The 24,615-nt window shown below is 44.5% G+C and overlaps 1 protein-coding gene across 3 annotated transcripts in view; it reads left to right on the top strand.

Annotated features, from left to right (window-relative positions):
• RIMS2 (regulating synaptic membrane exocytosis 2) overlaps nucleotides 1-24,615 on the top strand; it is a 1,127,809-nt gene that overhangs the window by 1,040,474 nt on the left and 62,720 nt on the right. For all 3 annotated transcript variants that reach the window (XM_033933083.1, XM_033933078.1, XM_033933082.1), the window contains one exon: nucleotides 15,048-15,189. In XM_033933083.1, coding sequence (XP_033788974.1) covers nucleotides 15,048-15,189 — 142 coding nt within the window. The remainder of the gene's footprint in view (nucleotides 1-15,047; nucleotides 15,190-24,615) is intronic.

The following is a 24,615-nucleotide window of genomic DNA, read 5'->3' as shown; positions in this document are numbered from 1 at the left end:
ATTATGCTGGTACTGTGTGCTAAACCGCATGGTACGCTCAATGCTGGCGTTAAGGTCTAGCGTTTCTGGCAATTTAGCGCAGGTTATTCTATGCGTTAAGGCCCTAAAGCACATTTGTAAAAGGAGCCCACAATTTCCTTGCTAGTTAGCAACTGAATCCAAATATTTTGGAAAACTGAAACACAATTTTATATGATTTGACTTCATAGAAATATTTAAGGGTTGAAATCTCAATTAGCCTATTGCTGGCTGAACCTCAATTTTTAGTTAAGAAACTCAAGCTGTTCTTGTGATTATTGTCTGAAAATCTGTCACAGTTGGAAGAACTTGCAGTTTGAAGTCATTTTCCAGGAAAGGCAAATAAATGTTATTTAGCAGCCAGCTTTGCTCAGAGGACAAGCTGGCATTTCTGGTAGTAATTAGAGGTAATTTTGCAGGAAGCTAAAAAGTAAATAGGTAGGAAGTAGAATGTCAGGAACTAGAAAAGTTATTACCTAGTGTTATATACATTTTTTAAATATGTTTTTAGATTTCAGCATTTTTTTAATTAAGATTTCCCTGTCATTGTATTCTATATTATAGAAAGTTAAATATGTTGTGAGCCATCACAATTAACATTATTATTTCTAAGATATTATACCACCAATAGAGGAGAGACTGCTGATTACATTGTCTGATTAATACATTTTAATTGCTGTGTTTAAATTCAGCACTAGTGGCTGCTCTGCGCTAATGGCCCCGAAGCCCATAAAGATTTATAGGGCTTCGGGGCCGTTGCTGTGCGGCAGCCGCTAACGCGGCTTTATAAAAAGGCAATTAAAGTTTCAGTGTTACTGAACATCTTATTTACATTATGTTTGGCTCCTTTTATCAAGTAGAGGTAGAGCCTTTTACCGCAGACCAGCGCAGTAAATGCTCCAATGCTCCAAGACAGGTTGTTCACCCTCACCAAGGTAGGGAGAATGAGAGGGCACTCTCTAAAGTTAAAAGGGGATAGATTCCGTACAAATGTAAGGAAGTTCTTTTTCACTCAGAGTGGTGGAAAACTGGAATGCTTTTCCGGAGGCTGTCACAGGGGAAAACACCCTCCAGGGATTCAAGACAAAGTTAGACAAGTTCCTGCTACACCAGAACGTACGCAGGTAAGGCTAGACTCAGTTAGGGCTCTGGTCCTTTACCTAAGGGCCACCGTGGGAGCGGACTGCTGGGCATGATGGACCACTGGCCTGACCCAGCAGCAGCAATTCTTATATTCTTATGTACCTCTGCTTGATAAAAAGAAGCCCATTACCTTTTCACTTGTGAAAAAATGTTCTTTCTTCTCCTTATTGTAGTTCTGCTTTTAAACATTTGTGGATTTCAGTATTAGATTTCATTGATACTTGTTTCTTTTTCCTATATGCTTTGTTTTTCCAATTCAGATGCTAAATTGCATTTATATATTTGTTTGAATGGCATAAAAATAAAAAATATTGTTAGATTTTTACAAGTTATGGGGCCCTTTTAACAAACTGCAGTAAAAATTGACCTTAGTGCATTCTTATGCAGATCATTTCCTCACACTAAGGCCATTTTTACCACCGGGGTTAAATAGAAGATTTTTCTATTTTCTTTATTAATGGCTATGTGCTGATTTTCCCATTAGCATATAGCCTTTAGCGTATGAGCCCATATTGCCAACTATTTTGTAGGTGGTAAGGGCTCATGTACTAAGCAAACTCTAATCCAGTGGTTCCCAACCCTGTCCTGGGGGACCCCCCAGGCCAATCGGGTTTTCAGGCTAGCCCTAATGAATATGCATGGGAGCAGATTTGCATGCCTCTCACTTTCATTATATGCAAATCTCTCTCATGCATATTCATTAGGGCTAGCCTGAAAACCCGATTGGCCTGGTGGTTCTCCAGGACAGGGTTGGGAACCACTGCTCTAATCAGTTAGTGTGCAGCAATTTAGCCACACTAACCAATTAGCACAGAACATATCCACTCTGCCCACAGTAAGCCATATTTTTGTTTTATTTTTCAGAATGTGGCATTAACAAACATCATTTAAAACAGCAAAAAAACTCCCACTACATTAAAGAACCTACCAGTATCTAAATAATACATGCCGGAATCATGCCTACATAGGTGCTATAGGCTGCCTAACACCACTGTGGGCATGGCTAACGCCGGAAGTGATGTTGGCATCTTAAAAAACATGTATAGGCATGATTGGAATTGGCGCATGCTAACCAAAGAATAGGTTTCATTTTTTTATGGAGGGGGCATGTTTAAAATGGAGAGTAGGTTTGCCCTGCGCTAATTGATTAGAAAAACATAGAAACATAGAAAACATAGAAAAAAAAAAAAAGCGGCAGAAAAGGGCTATAGCCCACCAAGTCTGCCCATTCCAAGTATCCCCCCCCTGGATTTACTCCCTTAAAGATCCCACGTGAGTATCCCATTTATTCTTAAACTATATCACTGCAAGCTAACCAATTAGCACATGAGCCCTTAGCACCTAATAAATAGATAACAGTAAAGTCTCATGCGGTTATGGCCCCACAGTATTTCCCAATTAGTGTGTGACCATTAATGGGAAATATGGGAAAAGTGGCCATTTTACAACTATGCCAAAAATAGCCTCACCACTATGAATGTAAGTGATATTCTTGCTTTAAAATGAAAAATAATAATAATAAAAAGTCACCTCCGCAATCAAAACCTACTCTAACAGTATCATATACCGAGAGTAAGAGTGTCTTAGTGGAATATTTTTGACAAAAAATTTCTGGAATTGATTTAGAACTAATTTTTCAAAAATCATAGCCAAAAACTGCAAAGAGAAAATAGTACAGTACAAAGTAAAAAGGATGTTTATCTTAATCTTTTTCTTAATACCAGATACATAATTTTTTTTTTATCAATAATCATAATTTGCTACTATTGTATACCCCAAAAATGTAAATTCTGTATTTTTTAACATAAATATGTAAGTCACTTTGGTAGTACCACAGAAGGGTGATATATCAATAATCTAATAAACATAAAAATATGCACTGGTTTTTGTGAATACCTTCTAATAGTCACACTTCTAAATGTTTCCTATTTCTTTAGCCTTTTTAGACATTGATTCTAAACTATCATATTTTTTTCTGTATTTGTAAGTTGCAACAGTAAAATAATTCAAACTCAATTCACAAATCTTATAAATAAACAATCTTCCATATAAATATTTCTTAAAGAAAATGTGCTCAGACCCACCATCCACTGTGCTTGCAGTGTTCAAAAGCAGACCAAAGTTGCCACCTTGGGGGTTAGCGCCAAAGAAAAGGATCTGGGTGTCATTGTAGGCATCGCAGAGACCATCATTGCACACTCACAGTCCCTTAACTGCCAAAAGTCACAATGTCACAGTTTCTCTTACTTATTCTTCTTAATACATTGTAACCATACTTATTTATTTATTTATTTTAAAAAAATTTCTTACCTGCCTATTCCTAGGTGGTTTACAAAATACAGTCATAAAATGGATACAGACAAACAGGCATATACAGAGACTATTAGAACTGAATACTCTATTCCGGAAGAAACTGAAAACTTCACTCGTTGACAATTAATTCTGCTAAGATCGTCATAAGCACCTGACCTTTACTTAATTCGTCTAGGATTTATGTTTCCTGTCCCCCTTCCGCTCCTTCCTCCCACCCTATCCTATTTCCCTCCCTTCCTCAAGTCGCCTAGAGCCTGTTTAGGTGTGTGCGACACACAAATATTAGATTAGATTAGTTTCATACAAACAAGCAGCTTATCTTATGTCTCGGTGGTTCTGTCACTCAGCACCTTGCTGCTTTTAGCTCAATTAATACATTAACATCTCTGTCCTCTTTAGCCAGTTCCTTCTACTAGAGCTTCACTGAGAAATATTTCATCAGGAAGGGAAAACGTAAGGCTAACAGATTCATGGGAGAACATAAGAATAGCTTTAATGGGTCAGACCAATGGTCCATCAAGCCCTGTAGCCCGTTCTCACAGTGGCCAAACCAGGTCCTTAGTACCTGGCCAAAACCTAAGGAGTAGCAACATTCCTTGATACCAATCCAGGGCAAGCAGTGGCTTCCCCCATGTCTTTCTCAATAACAGACTATAGACTTTTCCTTCAGGAAATTGTTAAAACTTTACTTAAAACCAGCTACGCAATGTGTTCCAGAGCTTAACTATTCTCTGAGTGAAAAAAGATTTCCTCCTATTGGTTTTAAAAGTATTTCCCTGTAACTTCATCGTGTGTCCCCCTAGTCTTGTAATTTTTGAAAAATTGATCCACTTTTAATTTTTGAAAAATCGATCCACTTGTACCCATTCTACTCTACTCAGGATTTTGTAGACTTCAATCATATCTGCCCTCAGCTGATATTCCAAGCTGAAGAGCCCTAACTGTTTTAGTCTTTCCTCATAAGAGAGGAGTTCCATCCTCTTTATCATCTTGGTTGCTCTTCTTTGAACCTTTTCTAGTGCCACTATATCTTTCTTGAGATAAGGAGACCAGAATTGAATGCAGTACTCCAGATGAGGTCACACCATGGAGCAATACAGGTGCATTATAACTTTCTTAGTCTTGTTAACCATCCCTTTTTAAATAATTCCTAGCATCCTGTTGGCTTTTTTAGCCGCCGCCACAAATTGGGTGAAAGGTTTTATCGTATTGTCTACGATAACACCCAGATCCTTTTCTTTGGCGCTAACCCCCAAGGTGGACCCTAGCATCTGGTAACTGTGATTTGGGTTATTTTTCCCAATGTGCATCAGTTTACATTTGTCCACATTAAATTTCATCTGCCATTTGGATGCCCAGTCTTCCAATTTCCTAAGGCCTGCCTGCAATTTTTCATAATCCACATGTGTTTTAACAACTTTGAACAGTTTAGTGTCATCTGCAAATTTCGTCGTTCCAATTTTCAGATCATTTATAAATAAGTTAAATAGCACCGGTCCAAATACAGATCCCTGCAACACTCCACTGTTTACTCTCTTCCATTCAGAAAAATGACCATTTAACCCTATCCTCTGTTTTCTATCCGATAACCAATTCTTAATCCACAACTGAACTTTGCCACCTATCCCATGACTCTCTAATTTTCTCAGGAGCCTCTCATGAGGAACTTTATCAAAAGCTTTCTGAAATCTAGATACACTACATCAACCAGCACACTGTTATCCACATGTTTATTCATACCTTCTAAGAAGTCAAGAAAATTGGTGAGGCAAGATCTCCCTCAGCTGAACCCATGCTGACTCCATCTCATTAAATCATGTTTGTCTATGTGTTCCACAATTTTATTTTTTATAATTGTTTCCACCATTTTACCCGGCATTGAAGTGAGGCTTACTGGTCTGTAATTTCCTGGATCTCCCCTGGAAACCTTTTTAAAAATCGGCATAACATTGGCCACCCTCCAATCTTCAGATCACTAACAGCAGTTCAGCAATTTCATGTTTGAGTTCTTTCAGTACCCTGGGATGTATACTATCCAGTCCAGGCGATTTATCATTTTTTAACATGTCGATTTGTCTTAGTACATCTTTCAGATTCACCGAGATTTCTTTCATTTCTACCACATCATCATCCTTGAAAACCATTTTCGGTTCAGGTAGATCTCTTACATCTTCCGTAAAGACCGAAACAAAGAATTAATTTAGTCTCTCCGCTATGGCCTTATTCTCCCTGAGCACTCCTTTTGCTCCTTGATCATCCATTGGTCACACGGATTCCCTCACAGGTTTTCTGCTTCTGATGTACCAAAAAAAATTGTTATGAGTTTTTGCTTCTTTTGCAAGTTTCTCTTCATATTCTTTCTTACTTTCTTTATCAATGCTTTGCAGTGCTTGTATGTCTTCTTATTATCCCAGGACAAGCAGGCAGCATATTCCCACACATGGGTGACGTCACCGACGGAGCCCCGCAGCGGACAGCCTCGAAAGCAACTTGCTTGAAGATCTCGAGCTTTCGAGTGCTGCATCGCGCATGCGCGCGTGCCTTCCCGCCCGAACTAGGGGGCGCATCTCCTGTGAGGATCCTCAGTTCAACGTTTTCAGCGGAGCTGAGAAGACTTGTCGACTTGGTTCCTGTAGCGTTGTGCCTTCTCTTCACCGCGGCTGAGTACTTTTTATTGTTTTCGGTCGCTGTGTTCTGATTCTATTTTATTCTATTCTATAAAAAAAAACATCCTTTTGTTTTTCATTTGACGTCGGGTTGGAAGATTGAGGCCTAGGCCTCTCTTCCTCGTTCTCGACACGGACTTTGTCCTATCTATGTCCCGGCCTGTTACCGGGTTTAAAAGGTGTTATCAGTGCGGCAGGACTATTTCCATCACTGATCCACATAGTCGGTGTATGATCTGTCTCGGGTCGACTCATCGCCCTGAAGATTGTCTTCGCTGCCTCACTCTTCAACCTCGTGCCTTCAAGCGCCGCTGCGACAGGTTCTTAGAACTTTTCCCTCGCATGGAGCCTGAAAAAGCTGTGGCCTCGGTCGAGGCATCTGTTAAAACCTCGACTTCGGGACAAACCTCGAGTGCTAAAACCTCGACCTCGCCTCCTCGACAGGCCTCGGCCTCGAAGACCTCCGGGTCCTCGGCCTCGAAGGCCTCGACGGTGTCCTCGAAGCCTGGATTGGGGGGTAAGTCTCCTGCTTCCTTTTCAGGTACCATCCCTAAGAAGCCGACGGAGTCTGCATCCATCCAACCTGGGGCTCCAGGTTTGACTCCGTCTTCTCGACCTTCAAAACGTGCTTCCAAGTCTAGGGAATACTCTCAATCGAGGTCGCCCTCCTTGGAACGCACGAGACCTCCTGTGACTCCAAGTCCCTTGGTCTCCGTCCCCATGTTTGAGGATATGCTTAAGTCAATTTTGACTACGCAAATTTCCTCGATAGTGGCTCAGTTGGTCCCGGCCTCGACTCTGTCTTCGCAACTCCAGCCTGAGCAGCAGTCTGCACCTCGTCGACGATCTCCTCGTCGCAGGTCTCGATCTAGGGTTTCCTCGTCGGATTCCTCGCCTGAACGGGTTGCTAAACAATCATTGCCTCGATCCAAGCATAGATCTCGGTCTTCGAAGCTCGCTTCCACGAAGAGCTCGAGGCATTCGGATCTCGCTTCCAAGATTGTGCCTCGCTCTCATAGTACCGTTGCCTCTTCAGTTTCATCGAGGCATTCGAGGTCGAGGACTCCACCTTCGAGGCGTTTGTCTCGAGATCGATCTCCTCTGGCTAAACCTCGTACTCCGCGCACCTCTCCAACTCGGAGCCTTAAGCGGAAGCATTCAGCCACTCGTCCTCTGACGGGCAGTGGAGCATCATCCATCACTTTGCACCTTGAATCGGAGCCTGTATCTCAATATTCGCGCGAGGCTTCTCCATCGTTTTCAGTGGCGCCTCATACTCGTTCTGCCTCCCCTGAGGAAGCCTCGACCTCGAAGTCTTCTTCGTTTGCGAAATTTGTTTTCGACATGGGGCAGGCGCTTAATATTGACTTACATTCCGATTCGAAGTACACGCCTGAATATCTGGCGGATATGGAACTTTCCCATCCTCCTAAGGAGACTTTGCGTCTACCCATGACACCGGTGCTGAAGCAGACTTTTCTATGTAATATGGAGACTCCTTACTCTGTGACAGCGATCCCATCGAAGCTGGAGTCTCGGTATCGCACTGTTCCATGTAAAGGTTTTGAGAAATCTCAACTTTCTCATCAATCTCTAGTGGTGGAATCGTCCCTGAAGAAGGCTCATCCTTCTAAGGTGTCTGCAACAGTTCCACCAGGACGCGAAGGGCGAACTATGGACAAGTTTGGGCGCAGACTTTATCAAAATTCAATGATGACAAATCGAATTTTGAATTACAACTATGTCTTTACTTCATATTTTAATTATTTTTTGAAGCAGTTGTCATCCTTTTGCCCAGACTGGCCCAAAGAACGCCTTTCTGAATACAAACACATTCTTCAGTCTCTCTCTCACACAAACAACTATGAAGAATTCAGGAAACACCTAAAACCTACCTATTCCTGAAATACCTAGGTAACGAACCGGAACATCAACCCCCCTTGTAACAACACCACATACCTGAACTTGCAATCACTAAATATGAACACTCTATTCAACTTACGGAACATTTCTACTTCTGTTTAAACAACTTGGCACTTCCTGACCACACAATTCACAGACTGACGTTAACATAATCAATGTTATCAGATGTACACTGCAATACTCTTTAATTCGCTGTACGAGATATTCACTGTTATACTCTTCAATTTGCTGTATGTAAAGTTTCTCTTTATATTTATTGTATTCTCAGTTTCTTGGATTGTAAACAGCTTCTTTTATTGTAAACCGCCTAGAAGTCGCAAGATTGTTGGCGGTATATAAAAATAAAGTTATTATTATTATTATTATTATTATCTCAATTGCGTCTATTCATGTTGCAGGCATCTTATGATGCTTTTGAGCTGTCCTCCAGGGTCTCGGCATTTGCAGTGGCCATGCGACGTCTTGCATGGCTCAGAATAGTAGACATGGATCCCAATTTACAGGATCGTTTAGCGAACCTGCCGTGCCTAGGTTCTGAGCTTTTTGATGACTCTATTGAAGCAGCTACTAAAAGGCTTTCTGAGCATGAGCGCTCCTTCGCCTCTCTTCTTCGTCCAAAACCAAAACCTTCTGTGACTAGAGCTTACAAACCTCCAGCTCATCGTTACCCGATGAAGTCCACACCGGCTTTTTCTAGGCCTCCACCTAGACGGCCCCTGCAACAACGTCCTCAAAAGTCCCAGGCGCCTGCTCCAACCAAAACAGCTCCGTCTTTTTGACGGTCCAGTGGTGAGCATTCCAACCTCCTTACATCCAAATTCCTCCCTACCCATCGGAGGTCGCCTTTCCCTTTTTTCATCTGTCTGGGAAACCATTACATCGGACCTTTGGGTCCTTACGGTCATCCGCGAGGGATACTCTCTGCGCCTACTTCAGGTGCCCCCAGATCACCCTCCAGGAGAGTGTCTTTCCAGTTCCTCGCAACTCCCCCTTCTTCAGGAGGCTCAGGCGCTTCTTCGCCTTCGAGCGGTGGAGGAGATTCCTCCTTCCGAACACAACCTGGGGTTTTACTCCAGATACTTCCTAGTTCCAAAGAAGACGGGGGATTTGCGACCCATTCTGGATCTCCGAGCTCTCAACAAATTTCTAGTCAAAGAGAAATTTTGCATGCTCTCTCTTCCGATTCTGTACTCCCTCATGGATCAAGGGGATTGGATGTGCTCACTGGATCTCAAAGAGGCTTATACTCACATTCCTATCCATCCAAATTTTCGCAAATATCTCAGGTTCAAGGTGGGGAACCTTCACCTTCAATACAGGGTTCTTCCGTTTGGCTTGGCAACCTCTCCTCGGGTCTTCACCAAGTGTCTAGTTGTGGTAGCCGCGGCCCTTCGGGCTCGGGGACTTCAAGTTTTTCCTTACCTCGACGATTGGCTTATCAAAGCTCCTTCTCTTCCAGGGGTTACTCAAGCGACCCTTCAGACTATCTCTTTTCTTCAAAGTCTAGGGTTCCATATCAACTTTCCCAAATCTCAGTTGGTTCCAACTCGATCGATCCAATTTATTGGCGCAGTGTTGGATTCTGTTCGCATGAGAGCTTTCCTCCCCCTCAATCGGCAGGATACTCTCTTGCGCCTTTGTCATCACGTAACTTCCCTGTCGACTCTCACGGCTCGCCAAATGATGGTCCTTCTCGGACATATGGCATCTACGGTGCATGTGACTCCATTTGCAAGACTCCACCTTCGCATTCCTCAGTGGACACTGGCGTCCCAGTGGCAACAAGCCCTAGATCCACCTTCTCGTCATATAGCGGTGACGCCTTCATTAAAGAAGTCTCTCCGCTGGTGGATGCTCTCTTCAAATCTTTCCAGAGGTTTGCAGTTTCACCATCTTCCTCATCAGAATGTTCTCACAACAGATTCGTCCGAGTACGCATGGGGAGCCCACGTAGATGGTCTCCGTACGCAAGGGTTAGGGACTGCCACAGATCGTCGATGTCACATCAATCTGTTGGAACTCAGAGCGATATTTCTTGCTCTCAAAGCTTTTCTTCACCTCCTTCACGACCAAATAGTCCTTGTTCGGACGGACAATCAAGTAGCAATGTATTATGTCAACAAACAGGGCGGGACGGGTTCCCACTCTCTTTGTCAGGAAGCTCTGAGGTTGTGGCATTGGGCGATTTCGCACAACATCCTTCTTCGCGCTGTTTATATTCAGGGTCTTCAGAATTGCCTTGCAGACAAATTGAGTCGTCTGCTTCAGCCTCACGAATGGACGCTCAACTCCCCCACACTTTGTCAAGTATTCACTCGATGGGGGACTCCTCGGGTGGATCTCTTTGCGTCACCCAACAACTTCAAACTTCCTCTGTTTTGTTCCCGCATCTTCTCGCCTCTTCGTCTCGAGGCGGATGCTTTTCTTCTGGATTGGAGGGGTCAGTTCCTCTACGCCTTTCCTCCTTTCCCTCTGATTCTCAAAACCCTTGTCAAGTTGAAGTCGGACCATGCCACGATGATTCTCATAGCGCCTCAGTGGCCCCGACAACCTTGGTTCTCTCTTCTTCTTCAACTCAGCATCAAGGAACCTCTTCTTCTGCCAGTTTTTCCTTCTCTGCTCACTCAGAATCAGGGGTCTTTACTTCATCCAAACCTGCAGTCTCTTCATTTGACAGCATGGTTCCTTTCTACCTGACGGATTCTGCTAAATTTTCTCAGTCTGTTCAGGATGTATTTCTGGCTTCCAGAAAACCGTCCACTCGGCAATGTTATGGTCAAAAGTGGACCAGATTCTCGTCTTGGTGTTCCACTCATAGTCTTCAGCCAAACTCTTCTTCTTTGGCTTCTGTTCTGGATTATTTGCTTCATTTATCCCAGTCAGGTCTTCAATCCACATCTATTAGAGTTCATCTTAGTGCAATTGCTGCTTTTCATCAGCCTTTGGATGGGAAACCGCTCTCGGCACACCCTCTAGTTTCTCGTTTTATGAAGGGTCTCTTTAATCTCCATCCACCTGTCAAACCGCCTCCTGTTGTATGGGATCTTAATGTGGTCCTGGCTCAACTGATGAAACCTCCTTTTGAACCTATTGACTTGGCTCATTTTAGATATCTTACTTGGAAAACTGTTTTCTTGATTGCTCTCACTTCAGCTCGTCGAGTTAGTGAGTTGCAAGCTTTGATCTCGGATCCGCCTTTCACAGTTTTTCACCATGATAAGGTGGTGCTCCGTACACATCCCAAATTCTTACCTAAAGTAGTGTCTGATTTTCATATCAATCAGTCTATTGTGCTACCGGTATTTTTTCCTAAGCCGCATTCTCACCCTGGTGAGGCGTCTCTACATACTTTGGATTGTAAACGTGCGTTGGCATTTTATCTTCAACGTACTCAACCTCACAGAACTTCTCCTCAACTTTTCATTTCTTTTGACCCAAATAGATTAGGTCATCCCGTCTCGAAGCGTACCATCTCCAACTGGATGGCTGCGTGCATTTCTTTCTGCTATGCTCAGGCTGGTCTTCCTCTACAGAGTCGAGTGACGGGCCACAAAGTCAGAGCTATGGCGGCTTCTATTGCTTTCCTCAGATCAACTCCTATTGAGGAAATTTGCAAAGCTGCCACTTGGTCCTCGGTTCACACTTTCACTTCTCATTATTGTCTGGATACTTTATCCAGGAGGGATGGCCATTTTGGCCAATCTGTTTTGCAAAATCTTTTTTCGTAAATTGCCAACTTCCCTCCTCCCTTTTACTTAGCTTGGAGGTCACCCATGTGTGGGAATATGCTGCCTGCTTGTCCTGGGATAAAGCACAGTTACTTACCGTAACAGGTGTTATCCAGGGACAGCAGGCAGATATTCCCACAACCCTCCCACCTCCCCTGGTTGGCTTCTTAGCTTGGTATCTGAACTGAGGATCCTCACAGGAGATGCGCCCCCTAGTTCGGGCGGGAAGGCATGCGCGATGCAGCACTCGAAAGCTCGAGATCTTCAAGCAAGTTGCTTTCGAGGCTGTCCGCTGCGGGGCTCCGTCGGTGACGTCACCCATGTGTGGGAATATCTGCCTGCTGTCCCTGGATAACACCTGTTACGGTAAGTAACTGTGCTTTTTCTTCATTTGGATCCTTTTTCCATTCTTTGAAGGATGGTTTTTTGGGGTTTTTTTTGCTCTAATAGCCTCTTTCACTTAACCTGTTAACTATGATGGCTCTCGTTTCCTCTTCTTTCCACCTTTGCTGTTATGTGAAATTCATTTGGTCTGGGCTTCCACGATGGTATTTTTAAATAACATCCACTCCTGGTTTATAGTGCTAACCTTTGCAACTGATTATTTTAGCTTCTTTTTAACCATTTTCCTTATTTTTATCTTAGTTGCCCTTTCGAAAATTAAACACCTCTACAGTAGATTTCTTTTGCGACGTCACTTTTGGTATCAGCTCAAATTTGGTCACGTTATGATCACAGTTTCCCAGCGGACCCAACACAATTAACTCCTGTACTATGGCTTGCATTCTACTAAGGACCAAATATAAAATAGCTCCCCCTCTTGTCAGTTCCCGGACCAGTTGCTCCAAGAAGCAGTCATTTGTGACATCTAGGAATTTTGCCTCCCTAGCACTCCCCGATGTAACATTTAACCAGTCAATGTTGGGGTATTTGAAATCACACAATACAGTGTCTCCAGGTTAGTAAAAAGTCTCCTGCCTTTATATATATGAGAAAGGATTATTGAAAGAACTATAATTGAAATCATCTATTATTATACCGTTGCCCAATTCTCCAGCTTTCAAGTTTCAAGTTTCAAGTTTATTCAGTTTTTGATGAATCGCCTATTATAATTTCTAGGCGATGTACATGATACAATTTTAATAAAGAAACTTACAAAATAGTTCAAAAATACAGGATATAAACGATACATACATGAATTAAGGAAAAGGGGGAAAAGTTACAATAATAGGGAGTTGTTAAAATAAAGGAAAGAACAATAGGGAAGGTATTATAAAAAACCAGAGCACAATGTAAAAAAAAGAATTCAGAAATTGTGTTAAAAATCATAGGCATCTTTAAATAAAAAAGTCTTTAAAAGAGATTTGAATTTAACAGAATCAGGTTCAGAACGGATATACTGTGGTAACATATTCCACCACTGAGGGCCCATAACTGTAAAAATGTCTAGTCTTCTGGTTCCAATAACCTTTAAAGATGGAACTGAAAGGAGACTCTGTTCCGATGATCTTAATGATCGTTTTGGTTTGTATGGAATTAATAACTTAGATATGAATTGTGGTTCGTTAAAAGCTAAAGTTTTAAAAATAAGAAATATTATTTTAAACATGATCCTATGGCCAATTGGTAGCCAATGCGCATCCTTTCCTAATCTCTGAAAACATTTCTTCATCTGTCTGCTCATTTTGCTTTGGGGGATGATAGTATAACCTTACCTTTATATTCCTTCCCTTCACACATGTAATTTCTATCCATATGGATTCCACACTACTATCTATGTCAGGAGTGCCCAAAAGGTCGATCGCGATCGATCAGTAGATCACAAAGGCAACGTGAGTCGATCGCGTTGCCTTGCGTTCTACCTGCTTCCCGACGCAGAAGCGCCGAGCCATCCAACCTTCCCCACCCGATGTCAATTCTGATGTCAGAGAGGAAGATCCGGGCCAGTCAATCGCTGCTTGGCTGGCCCGGAACTTCCTCTCCGACATCAGAATTGATGTCAAGGGAGGAATGCTGGTCGGCCCGACGCTTATGCGTCAGGAAGCAGGGAGAGCTTGGGGCAGCGGTGGTTTAGAGGCCTGTGGCTTGGTGGAGGGCAGGGAGAAAGAAAGACAGGGGGCAGGCAGGGAGACAGAAAGAAGGGGGAGCAGGAAGAAAGAAAGAAGGGTGACAGGGAGAAAGAAAGGGGGCATGGAGAGAAAGACAGACAGAAAGAAAGAGGGGCAGAGAGTCAGAAAGAAAGAAGGAGGCAGGGGAAATAAAGAAAAGGGAAGGGGCAAAGAGAGAGAGGAAGAAAAAGTTGGTGGAGGGAATGAGGTCTGGAAGCATACACCATGCTGAGAGAAGGGAAGAAATATTGGATGCACAGTCAGAATAAAGTGCAACTAGAGACTCATGAACTCATCAGACAACAAAGGTAGGAAAAATGATTTTATTTTCAATTTAGTGATCAAAATTTGTCTGTTTTGAGAATTTATATCTGCTGTCTATATTTTGCACTATGGTCCCCTTTTACTAAACTGCAATAGCAGGTTTTAGCGCAGGCAGCCTATGAGCATTGAGAGCAGCACGGGGCATTCAGCAAAAAACTGCTATTATGGTTTAGTAAAAAGGGAGGGGGTATATTTGTCTATTTTTGTATAGTTATTACTGAGGTGACATTGTATAGAGTCATCTGCCTTGACCTCTTTGAAAAAACCCCAGAATATAAATGATAATTCACATTTTCTCTGCGAACAATGGGGTCCTTTTATCAAGCCGCGCTAGCGGGGTTAGCACGTCAGACAATTCATCATGCGCTAACCCCCGCAGCAAGCAAAAAAACTAACGCCTGGTCAATGGAGACGTTAGCAACTAGCGCGGAAGGCAGTTTAATGTGCAGTATTCCGCGCGTTAAACCCCCTACCGCACCTTGATAAAAGGACCTCAATGTGTTTTGTGTTTTTTAAAATGTTATTGTTGGGAGACATTTTGACTTGGTCATTTTAAAAGTAGCTCGCAAGCCCAAAAAGTGTGGGAACCCTGATCTATGTCATGCAGAATATTTATTTTATTTGAATCAATTCCCTCTTTAACATTTAGCGCAACTCCCCCCTGCCCCCCTTCTAATTTGATCTACTCTATCCTTGCAATATAATTTGTACCCAGGTAATACAGTGTCCCATTGATTTGTCTTCTTTCCACCATGTCATTAGCTGCCTCCAGTAAGATAATGACACTAATCTATCTGAGGGTTGGTTTTTTTTTTACTCCATAGAAGCAGGAGGCAAAAAGCTAAAAAGCACCATCCAGAGAAGTACAGAAACTGGATTAGCTGTGGAGATGAGAAATTGGATGACTCGGCAAGCAAGTCGAGAATCTACAGATGGAAGCATGAACAGTTACAGCTCAGAGGGAAAGTAAGTAAAAGAATCACTGGTTTCATTCTAACCCACTAACTAACAGAACATTACAATTAGGGTCAGATGCACTGATGACATTTTTGTCATGGTGAGTATATCTGGTCTTAAGTTCTATAAGTGTCTGCCATTGTAATGCCATTGTTGCAATAATGGGGAATGGGATGAAGGTTAATCGGAGTTAGGATCCTTGTGAATTGTCAATAGACATACAACATACTGTATCTACTGCATATTAGATGTTCCTATTGGACTTTAGGCCATCCACAGCAACCATGGGGAATTAAGGTAATTTGATAAACCATATATAATTTTATATTATCCCAGGACAAGCAGGCAGCATATTCTTGACTGATGGGTGACGGCACCGACGGAGCCCCGGTACGGACAATTTTAGAGTGATTGCACTCTAAGAACTTGGAAAGTTCTAGTAGGCCGCACCGCGCACGCGCGAGTGCCTTCCCGCCCGGCAGAGGCGCGCGGTTCCAGTTTCTTAGTTTCCGCGGAGCTAAGAAGACGCGTTTTTCAACAGCCGTTGAAATTTTTTCTCTACGCCTTCCCGCTCGCGTAAACCCTTTTGGCTCTATTGCCTTTTTTTCTTTTCTTTTATTTTTGTTAAAAAAAAAAAAAAACCTTATTTTTTTCTTCAATTCGGTTTTTCCCCGGCGGGGCCTACTGCCACCATCGAGGCCTCGGCCTTCGATTTGGCAGAAGCCGTTTTTATTTTCATGCCCCCTCAGCCAGGTTTTAAAAAGTGCCAGCGGTGTGCTCGGCCTATATCTCTCACGGACCCGCACAACTGGTGCCTACAGTGTTTGGGTCCTGAGCATCAGGCTTCCACCTGCACCCGCTGTGCCACGTTGAAAAAACGTACTTTGAAAAATCGCCAGATACAACAGCGATTACTTTTCGGTGCCGATATGTCCGATCCCGTACCATCGACACCGGCATCGGCACCTTCACAGTCGGCACCTACTTCTTCGACGCCATGTGATACCACACCGGCGTCGCACCCAGGTAAGCCGGCTAAGAAGCCTTCCCCGCTGGAGCGTCCTCCGGTCTCTATTGCAGCGAGCCCAGTCCTGCCGACCGTGAAACGCCAGCAGAAGCGCTCCGCCCCGATTGAAGTGAGTCCTTCGACCTCGGGCCCTTCATCTTCGGGGCGTCGAGCGGCACCGCAGGTACCGCAAAAGAAAAAGGCGGTACCGGTGCCTTCTTTGGATGAGCGTATTGCCGCCGTCCTCCAAGTGCAGCTAAAGGAGCAGTTACAACAACTCCTTCCTGCTCTATTGGCACCGAACCTTCCGGTGCCGGTCCGGTCTGAACCACCGGTACCGGTAGTAGACCAACCCCTATTATCTACTGCATCCGCTTCGGTACCGGTCCACTCGGCCTCATCGACATCGATGCCTGTTCTTGCTCCGGAACCGAGAGCCCAGCATCAGTCGGTACAGACTTCGGCACCGGTGCAACCGGTAACGTCTCCCGGTTCCATATCGATGAGGTCGGGTAAGTCGGTGCGCAAATCCCGGCACTTGGAACCATCCACCCCAGAGTCCCGAGACCGTAGTTCCCATATCAGGGACCCTGATCTGTGGGGTGACTCTGAAGAGCCCTTTCTGTCTGAGGGTGAATGTTCCTCAGATGAGGATGAGCCTGCTGTGATTGACCCATCCTCTCAACATGAATCCACATCTTTCACTTCTTTTTTGAAAGACATGTGTGACTCTCTATCCATTCCTTTGGAGGCTGAATCTAAAAAGTCTAAAGCCTTTTTAGATGCCCTTGACTTTGATCAGCCTCCAAAGGAATTTTTGAAACTCCCTCTTCATGACATCTTGAGGGAAACTTTCTACAAGAATCTAGAAACTCCCTTAACGATTCCAGGAGCTCCCCGTAAGTTAGATTCATTGTATAAAGTAATTCCTATTCCTGGTTTCGATAAGCCCCAGCTTCCGCATTAATCTCTGCTTGTGGAATCTACTCTTAAAAAGTCCACAGGGGCTAGTGTCTATGCTTCTGTACCTCCTGGCAGAGAGGGCAAAGCCATGGATAAATTTGGTAAGAGGCTCTACCAAAATGCAATGTTGGCTAACAGATCTAGTAACTATGCTTTTCATTTTTCGTTTTATCTTTAGCATCTTCTTACCACCATGGCTTCATTTGAAAAGTACCTTCCTCAGCGCAAACAGCAAGCTTTTCATCACTGCTCGTCTTCTCTGTTTCAACTACGTAAGTTCATGGTTCGGTCAATTTATGACACTTTCGAACTTACTTCCAGAGCAACTGCGATGTCTGTGGCCATGCGTCGCTTTGCCTGGCTTCGAGTATCCGAGCTCGATGTTAATCATCAAGATCGGTTAGCCAATGCCCCATGCCTGGGGGATGAGCTCTTTGGGGAATCCATGGACTCGACCACTCAAAAGCTCTCTGCCCACGAAACACGCTGGGATACCCTGCTCAAAACTAAGAAAAAGCCTCCTCAGACTCGGCCTTTCAGACAGCAATCGACGCTATGCAGCTCGCCCATTGCCAGCAGCTCCCCAGCAACCCAGGCGTCAACGTCAACAGCAACGTCAGCCTCCCAGGCCACAGCAGCAGCAGCCTGTGAAGCCACCTCCACAACAAAAATCGACACAGCCCTTTTGACTGCATTCTCCAAAGCATAGCCAGTGTTCCAATTTCTACCCACCTACCTCAACCTATAAGTGGTCGTCTCTCTCTTTTCCTCAGCCGGTGGGAGGTTTTCATTTCGGACCAATGGGTCCTCAACATCATCCACCACGGCTACTCTCTCAACTTTCAGACCCTTCCAGCTCAAAGCCTGCCAAAAGAGTCTGCTTTGAACACTTCTCAGTCTGCCCTCCTTCTTCAGGAGGTTCAATCCCTCCTCCTTCTAAACGCTATAGAGGAAGTTCCTCTAGATCAGCAGGGACAGGGATTCTACTCCCGTTACTTTCTAGTTCCCAAAAAAACAGGAGATCTCAGACCAATCCTAGATCTTCGCGATCTCAACAAATGTTTAGTCAAAGAAAAATTCAAGATGCTTTCTCTGGCCATTCTTTACCCTCTTCTCAATCTAGACGACTGGCTATGCTCCCTCGATCTCAAAGAAGCATACACTCACATACCGGTCAATCTGACCTCCAGATAGTATCTCCGCTTCATGATCAATCGCTGTCATTATCAATACAAGGTGCTACCATTCGGTCTTGCCTCCTCTCCAAGGGTGTTCACCAAATGTCTCATTGTGGTGGCTGCCTTTCTACGCTGTCACCACCTTCAAGTCTTTCCTTATCTGGACGATTGGTTAATCAAGGCCAATTCATCTCAAACAGTGCTCCTGGCCACCAACCAAACCATCCTGTTTCTACAGCTTCTGGGGTTCGAGATCAATCTACCCAAATCTCATCTCAGAGACTTCAATTCATTGGAGCGGTACTGGACACAGTCCTCATGAGAGCATTCCTGCCATCCAACCGTCTTCAAACTCTTCAATCTCTATGTCAGCAGGTGCTTCCACAACATTGGTTCTCCCTTCTACTTCAACTCAGTTCCAGAGAACCCTTTCTGCTTCCACTATTTCCTTCTCTGCTTACGCAGCATCAAGAGACCCTTCTACATCCCAACCTCCAGTCTCTACACCTGACAGCTTGGTATCTCTCGGGCTGACTTCATATGATTCTCTTCTGTCTCAGCCCGTTCGTTCTATTCTGGATGCTTCCAGGAAACCAGCCACTCTGCAATGTTATCATCAGAAGTGGACACGGTTTTCTTCTTGGTGTCTTCTTCATCATCATGATCCCACGTCCCTTGCAGTGGAGACATTGTTGGATTATCTACTTTCTCTGTCTGACTCTGGCCTCAAATCTACATCCATCAGAGTCCATCTCAGTGCTATTGCTGCTTTTCATGAGCCAGTCCATGGAAAACTCCTTTCAGCTCATCCCCTGGTCACCAGATTCATGCGAGGTCTTTTCAATGTAAAACCACCTCTTAAAGCACCTCCTGTGATCTGGGATCTTAATGTGGTTCTCTCCGCTTTAATGAAGCCTCCATTTGAACCTTTGGCTACTGCCACTTTCAAGTTTCTCACTTGGAAGGTACTTTTCCTTATTGCGCTCACCTCTGCCAGGAGGGTCAGTGAGCTCCATGCACTAGTTTCTGACCCACCTTTCACAGTCTTTCATCATGATAAGGTAGTTCTACGTACACATCCAAAGTGTCTCTGAGTTCCATCTCAACCAATCCATTGTTCTGCCTGTCTTCTTTCCGAAACCTCACTCTCATTCTGGAGAACAGGCTCTGCATACTTTGGACAGTAAGAGGGCTCTAGCTTACTATTTAGAGCATACGAAACCCCACAGATCAGCTCCCCAACTCTTTCTGTCCTTTGATCCGAATAAATTGGGACGTCCTGTTTCTAAACGTACGTTGTCTAATTGGCTGGCAGCGTGCATTTCATTCTGTTATGCTCAGACCGGACTGACACTGGAAGGTTCTGTCACGGCCCATAGAGTCCGAGCTATGGCAGCATCTGTAGCTTTCCTCCGTTCCACTCCTATTGAGGAAATCTGCAAGGCTGCCACTTGGTCCTCAGTTCATACTTTTACATCTCATTATTGTCTGGATGCATTCTCCAGACGGGATGGACACTTCGGCCAATCTGTTTTGCAAAATTTGTTTTCCTAATGGCCAACCTTCCCTCCATCCCTCTTTTTGTTAGCTTGGAGGTCACCCATCAGTCAAGAATATGCTGCCTGCTTGTCCTGGGATAAAGCACAGTTACTTACCGTAACAGGTGTTATCTAGGGACAGCAGGCAGATATTCTTGCGTCCCACCCACCTCCCCGGGTTGGCTTCTTAGCTGGCTTATCCTAACTGGGGACCGCACGCCTCTGTCGGGCGGGAAGGCACTCGCGCGTGCGCGGTGCGGCCTACTAGAACTTTCCAAGTTCTTAGAGTGCAATCACTCTAAAATTGTCCGTACCGGGGCTCCGTCGGTGCCGTCACCCATCAGTCAAGAATATCTGCCTGCTGTCCCTGGATAACACCTGTTACGGTAAGTAACTGTGCTTTTTATGCTCTTTAACAATCTTTAGTATACTGAAGACTTGTTAAATATCAGAATGGCATAGTTCCAGGGTTAGAACAAAAAAAGCAGTGAAGGTATGGGGCAGGAAGTTTGTTAGCAATAATCTCTCAGACCTCGTTTTATTGCTCTTTGAGCCCTAAGAGGGCAAAATTTAAGTTATCATTGTGAAAAACCTTGTGAACAGAGAGAACTGTTAATTATCCCAGGATAAGCAAGCAGCATATTCTTAACTGATGGGTAACGGCACCGACGGAGCCCCGGTATGGACAATTTTAGAGTGATTACACTCCAAGAACTTAGAAAGTTCTAGTTAGGCTGCACCGCGCATGCACGAGTGCTTTCCCGCCCGACAGAGGCGTTGGTCCCCAGTTTCTTAGTTTCCGCGGAGCTAAGAAGACGCGTGTTTTTCAAAGGCTGTTGAAATTTTTTCGCTTGCCTTCCCGCTCGCGTATTTTTTCTTCGAAAAAGTTCTTCTTCTTTTTTCCTTAAGTTCCCGACGTCCCAAAAAAAAACACAATTTTCTTTTGTTTTATTTTTTCTCGGGTTCGCCCCGGCGGGTCTTGTTGTCATCAACGAAGCCTCCGCTTTCGATTTGGCGGAGGCCGTGTTCACCTTCATCCCCCCTCAGCCAGGATTCAAAGAGTGTCAACGGTGTGCACGCCCCATCTCGTTGACCGACCCGCACAATTGGTATCTGCAGTGCTTGGGTCCGGATCACAGGGCTTCCACCTGCACCCGTTGTGCTACTCTGAAGAAGCGCACTTTAAAAAACAGGCAGCTTCAGCAGAAACTCCTTTTTGGTGCCGAGATGACTGATCCCTCGGCGTCGACACCGGCATCGGCAGCTTCTCAACCGGCTCCCACTTCATCGACGCTGCGTGACACTGCTCCGGCGTCGCACCCTCCAGGTAAGCCGGCTAAGAAGCCTTCCTCCCTGGAGCGTCCTCCGGTCGCTGTGACAGAGAGTCCAGTCCTGCCGACCTCGAGGCGCCCCCGTAAATGCTCCGCCCCTATAGAGGTGAGTGCATCCTCCTCGGCCTTCTCATCCTCTGGGCGTCGAGCGGCACCGCAGGTACCGCAGAAAAAGAAAGCGATACCGGTGCCTTCTTTGGATGACCGTATTGCGGCTGTCCTTCAAGTCCAACTTAAGGAACAATTGCAGCAACTCCTTCCTGCTCTGTTGGCACTGAACCTTCCAGTCCTGGTCTGGTCTGAGCCGCCGGTACCGACCATGGAGCAGCCGTTATTGTCGGCTTCCACTCTTTCGGTACCGGTCCATTCTGCCTCTTCGACTTCCATGCCAGTACTATCTGCGGAGCCGAGAGGTCTTCATCGGGCTGTTCAAACAACTGAGCCTTTACTTATGTCTGATCAGTCTTGACATCGGCAACCTTTAACTTCTCCAGGTGCTGCCTCCTTGCGTTCCGGGAAGTCGGTACGCAAGACCCGACACGCTGAGCCTTCGACACCGGACTCGGGGTTGTGTTTCTCAGGTACGAGATCCTGATCTCTGGGATGACTCTGAAGAGCCCTTGCTCTCTGAGGATGAGGTTTCTTCGGGTGAGGAAGACCCCTCTCTGCGAGAACCTTCTTCTAGGCTGGAACATTCCTCCTTTACATCTTTTTTAAAGGAGATGTGCAAGTCTCTTTCAATTCCTTTGGAGGCTGAATCCAAGAAATCTAAGGCATTCCTTGACACTTTGGACTTTGATCAGCCTCCAAAGGAATTTCTTAAATTGCCCCTCCATGAAATTTTGAAGGAGACTTTCTATAAAAATCTTGAGACTCCCTTGACCATTCCTGGGGCCTCTCGAAAATTGGATTCCTTATATAAAGTCATCCCAATTCCAGGCTTTGACAAACCTCAGCTCCCACATGAGTCTTTATTGGTTGAGTCCACTCTCAAAAAGTCTGCAGGCGCTAGTGTCTATGCTTCGGTCCCTCCTGGCAGAGAGGGGAAGGCCATGGATAAATTTGGCAAGCGTTTATACCAAAATGCTATGCTTGCCAATAGATCCAGTAATTATGCCTCTCATTTTTCCTTTTATATGAAGCACCTCATTCAGCAACTGGCTTCTTTTGAAAAATACTTACCTGACAGAAAACTCTCTACTTTCCGCCAATGCTCTTCCAGTCTCTTGCAGCTTAGAAAATTCATGGCTCGTTCAATCTATGACACCTTTGAACTCACCTTGAGGGCTACGGCGTGTCTCCTCTCTTCCCTTCCCTTCACTTGCAGCATGTTTCTTCCAGTGGCGTTTCTAGAGAGAAATTTTTTGGGTGACAACAGGGAAGCAAGCTAGGTATGGAGGGGAAGGGGCACGCCAAAGTGCCATTTCCACACATCATGTCCTTCACCACATCGCACACCCCTCTCCCAACCTCCTTTTTAAAATTAGCAATTTAAGATACTATGAACTTCTGTGCATAAGGTAGCTGTCTCCCTCCAGCTAGTTTCAGCTACCAGGTAAAACTGCCATTATAACTGATAGCTCCATTCAACAAATTCTTCTGTGTGGAAAGATGTCTGGATTCACCATCGGATTGGTCAGAATTTCAATATAAATCCTGCACCTCTAGTTCTGTATCAAAAATGCAGTATTCTCCAAGAATAGAGCTATCCCTATTATACAGTACTAGCTGATTACCCGGCGTTGCCCGGATATTTATTTATCCCAAAATGTCCAACCCCCTACATGTCCCACCCCACTATGTCCCACATGTCCCACCCCCCACGTTACCCCCCCCCACATGTCCCATATGCCCCACCCCCATGTCCCAACCCCCTACCCTCCACATGTCCCAAAGGAATGTCCCTCTCTATGGGGCTGAACTTAGACTTAAACGGCATCGGGAGTGTCGGTATTCATCTCTGCGAGCCCGAAAACTATGGGTTGGACATTAATATCTGTCGCTTTTGATAATTTTAACATATCACCCCCTTCCCACCCCCACAGTATTTTACCCCGTCCCACCTGCACAATATTTTTCCCCAGATAGTAAGTCATATGTGTACCAAGTTTGGTTGAAATCTCTCCATGCGTTTCAGAGTTATGCTGAGTATTCATCTGTGAGCCCGAAAACACTATGGGGTAGATACTAAAATCTGTCATTTTCAATCATTTTTACATATCCCCCCCTTCCCACCCCCACAGTGTGTGTCCTCAGATAGTAAGTAATGTGTATGTCAAGTTTGGTTGAAATCTGTCCATGCATTGAAGAGTTATGCTGGAACATACATACATACACACACACACACACATATATTCAAATTATAATGTGAAATATCTGACAAAATGAATACATTACAACCAACGCAAAACTTGATTATAAACAACATTTTTAGTTTCACCTCCAGGAGCAAGAACATATAAATTCTTGGGTGAACCCACCCTTGAGCAAGCAACATAGAGTTGTGGGCTGCGAGACCCCCAGAACATATCACCCCAGGTAGTGAGGGATCTGCATACCAAGTTTCGTTCAAATCGGTCAAGCCGTTTTTGAATTACTGTGAGAATGGCAGCTTTTTACATTTTTTCCATTGACATGAATGGGTGAAATCTGATTTTCTGTTTGTAGCTCCGGCCACGTGTGCAGGTGAGCCGCGAGACCCCTAGAACATATCACCCCAGGTAGTGAGGGATCTGCATAGCAAGTTTCGTTCAAATCGGTCAAGCCGTTTTTGAATTACTGTGAGAATGGCAGCTTTTTACATTTTTTCCATTGACATGAATGGGTGAAATCTGATTTTATGTTTGTAGCTTCGCCCACGTGTGCAGGTGGGCCACGAGACCCCCAGAACATATCACCCCAGGTAGTGAGGGATCTGTATACCAAGTTTCGTTCAAATCGGTCAAGCCGTTTTTGCGTGATCGCGGCACATACACACACACACACATACATACACACATACATACCTCCGATTTTATATATATATATAGATTACACTATACAAAAAAATATTCTTCCTGTAATTATCATCACAGAAATGACACATACACCTTCCTCTGCCAAACACTTTTTTTAATCAGATTGATTTTTGTTTGTGTGGTGACTCTACAGGACGTGAAAGCCATTAGTCTTGAGTATTTTTATTTTGGGTTCCAAGGTCCTACTTTCAAGTAGGGCAGAACACTTTGCAAAATAACACAAACCCCTGCAAAAAAGACATTCAAAACCTATATAGAAAACCCATGTACCAAACCATAACAGTCCTAACCCACCTAAGAAAAGACCATGCTGTATATTACACTGAGCCCTAGAGCACCAATAACCCTACTACTAGGCAACTAAAACAAGCCGTACTGTTACTCAGCAGCAGTGGAACTATC

This window comes from Geotrypetes seraphini, chromosome 2, assembly GCF_902459505.1.
Source record: "Geotrypetes seraphini chromosome 2, aGeoSer1.1, whole genome shotgun sequence".
In the NCBI taxonomy this organism is placed as follows: domain Eukaryota; kingdom Metazoa; phylum Chordata; class Amphibia; order Gymnophiona; family Dermophiidae; genus Geotrypetes; species Geotrypetes seraphini.
This window is presented reverse-complemented; position numbering and strand designations above follow the sequence as displayed.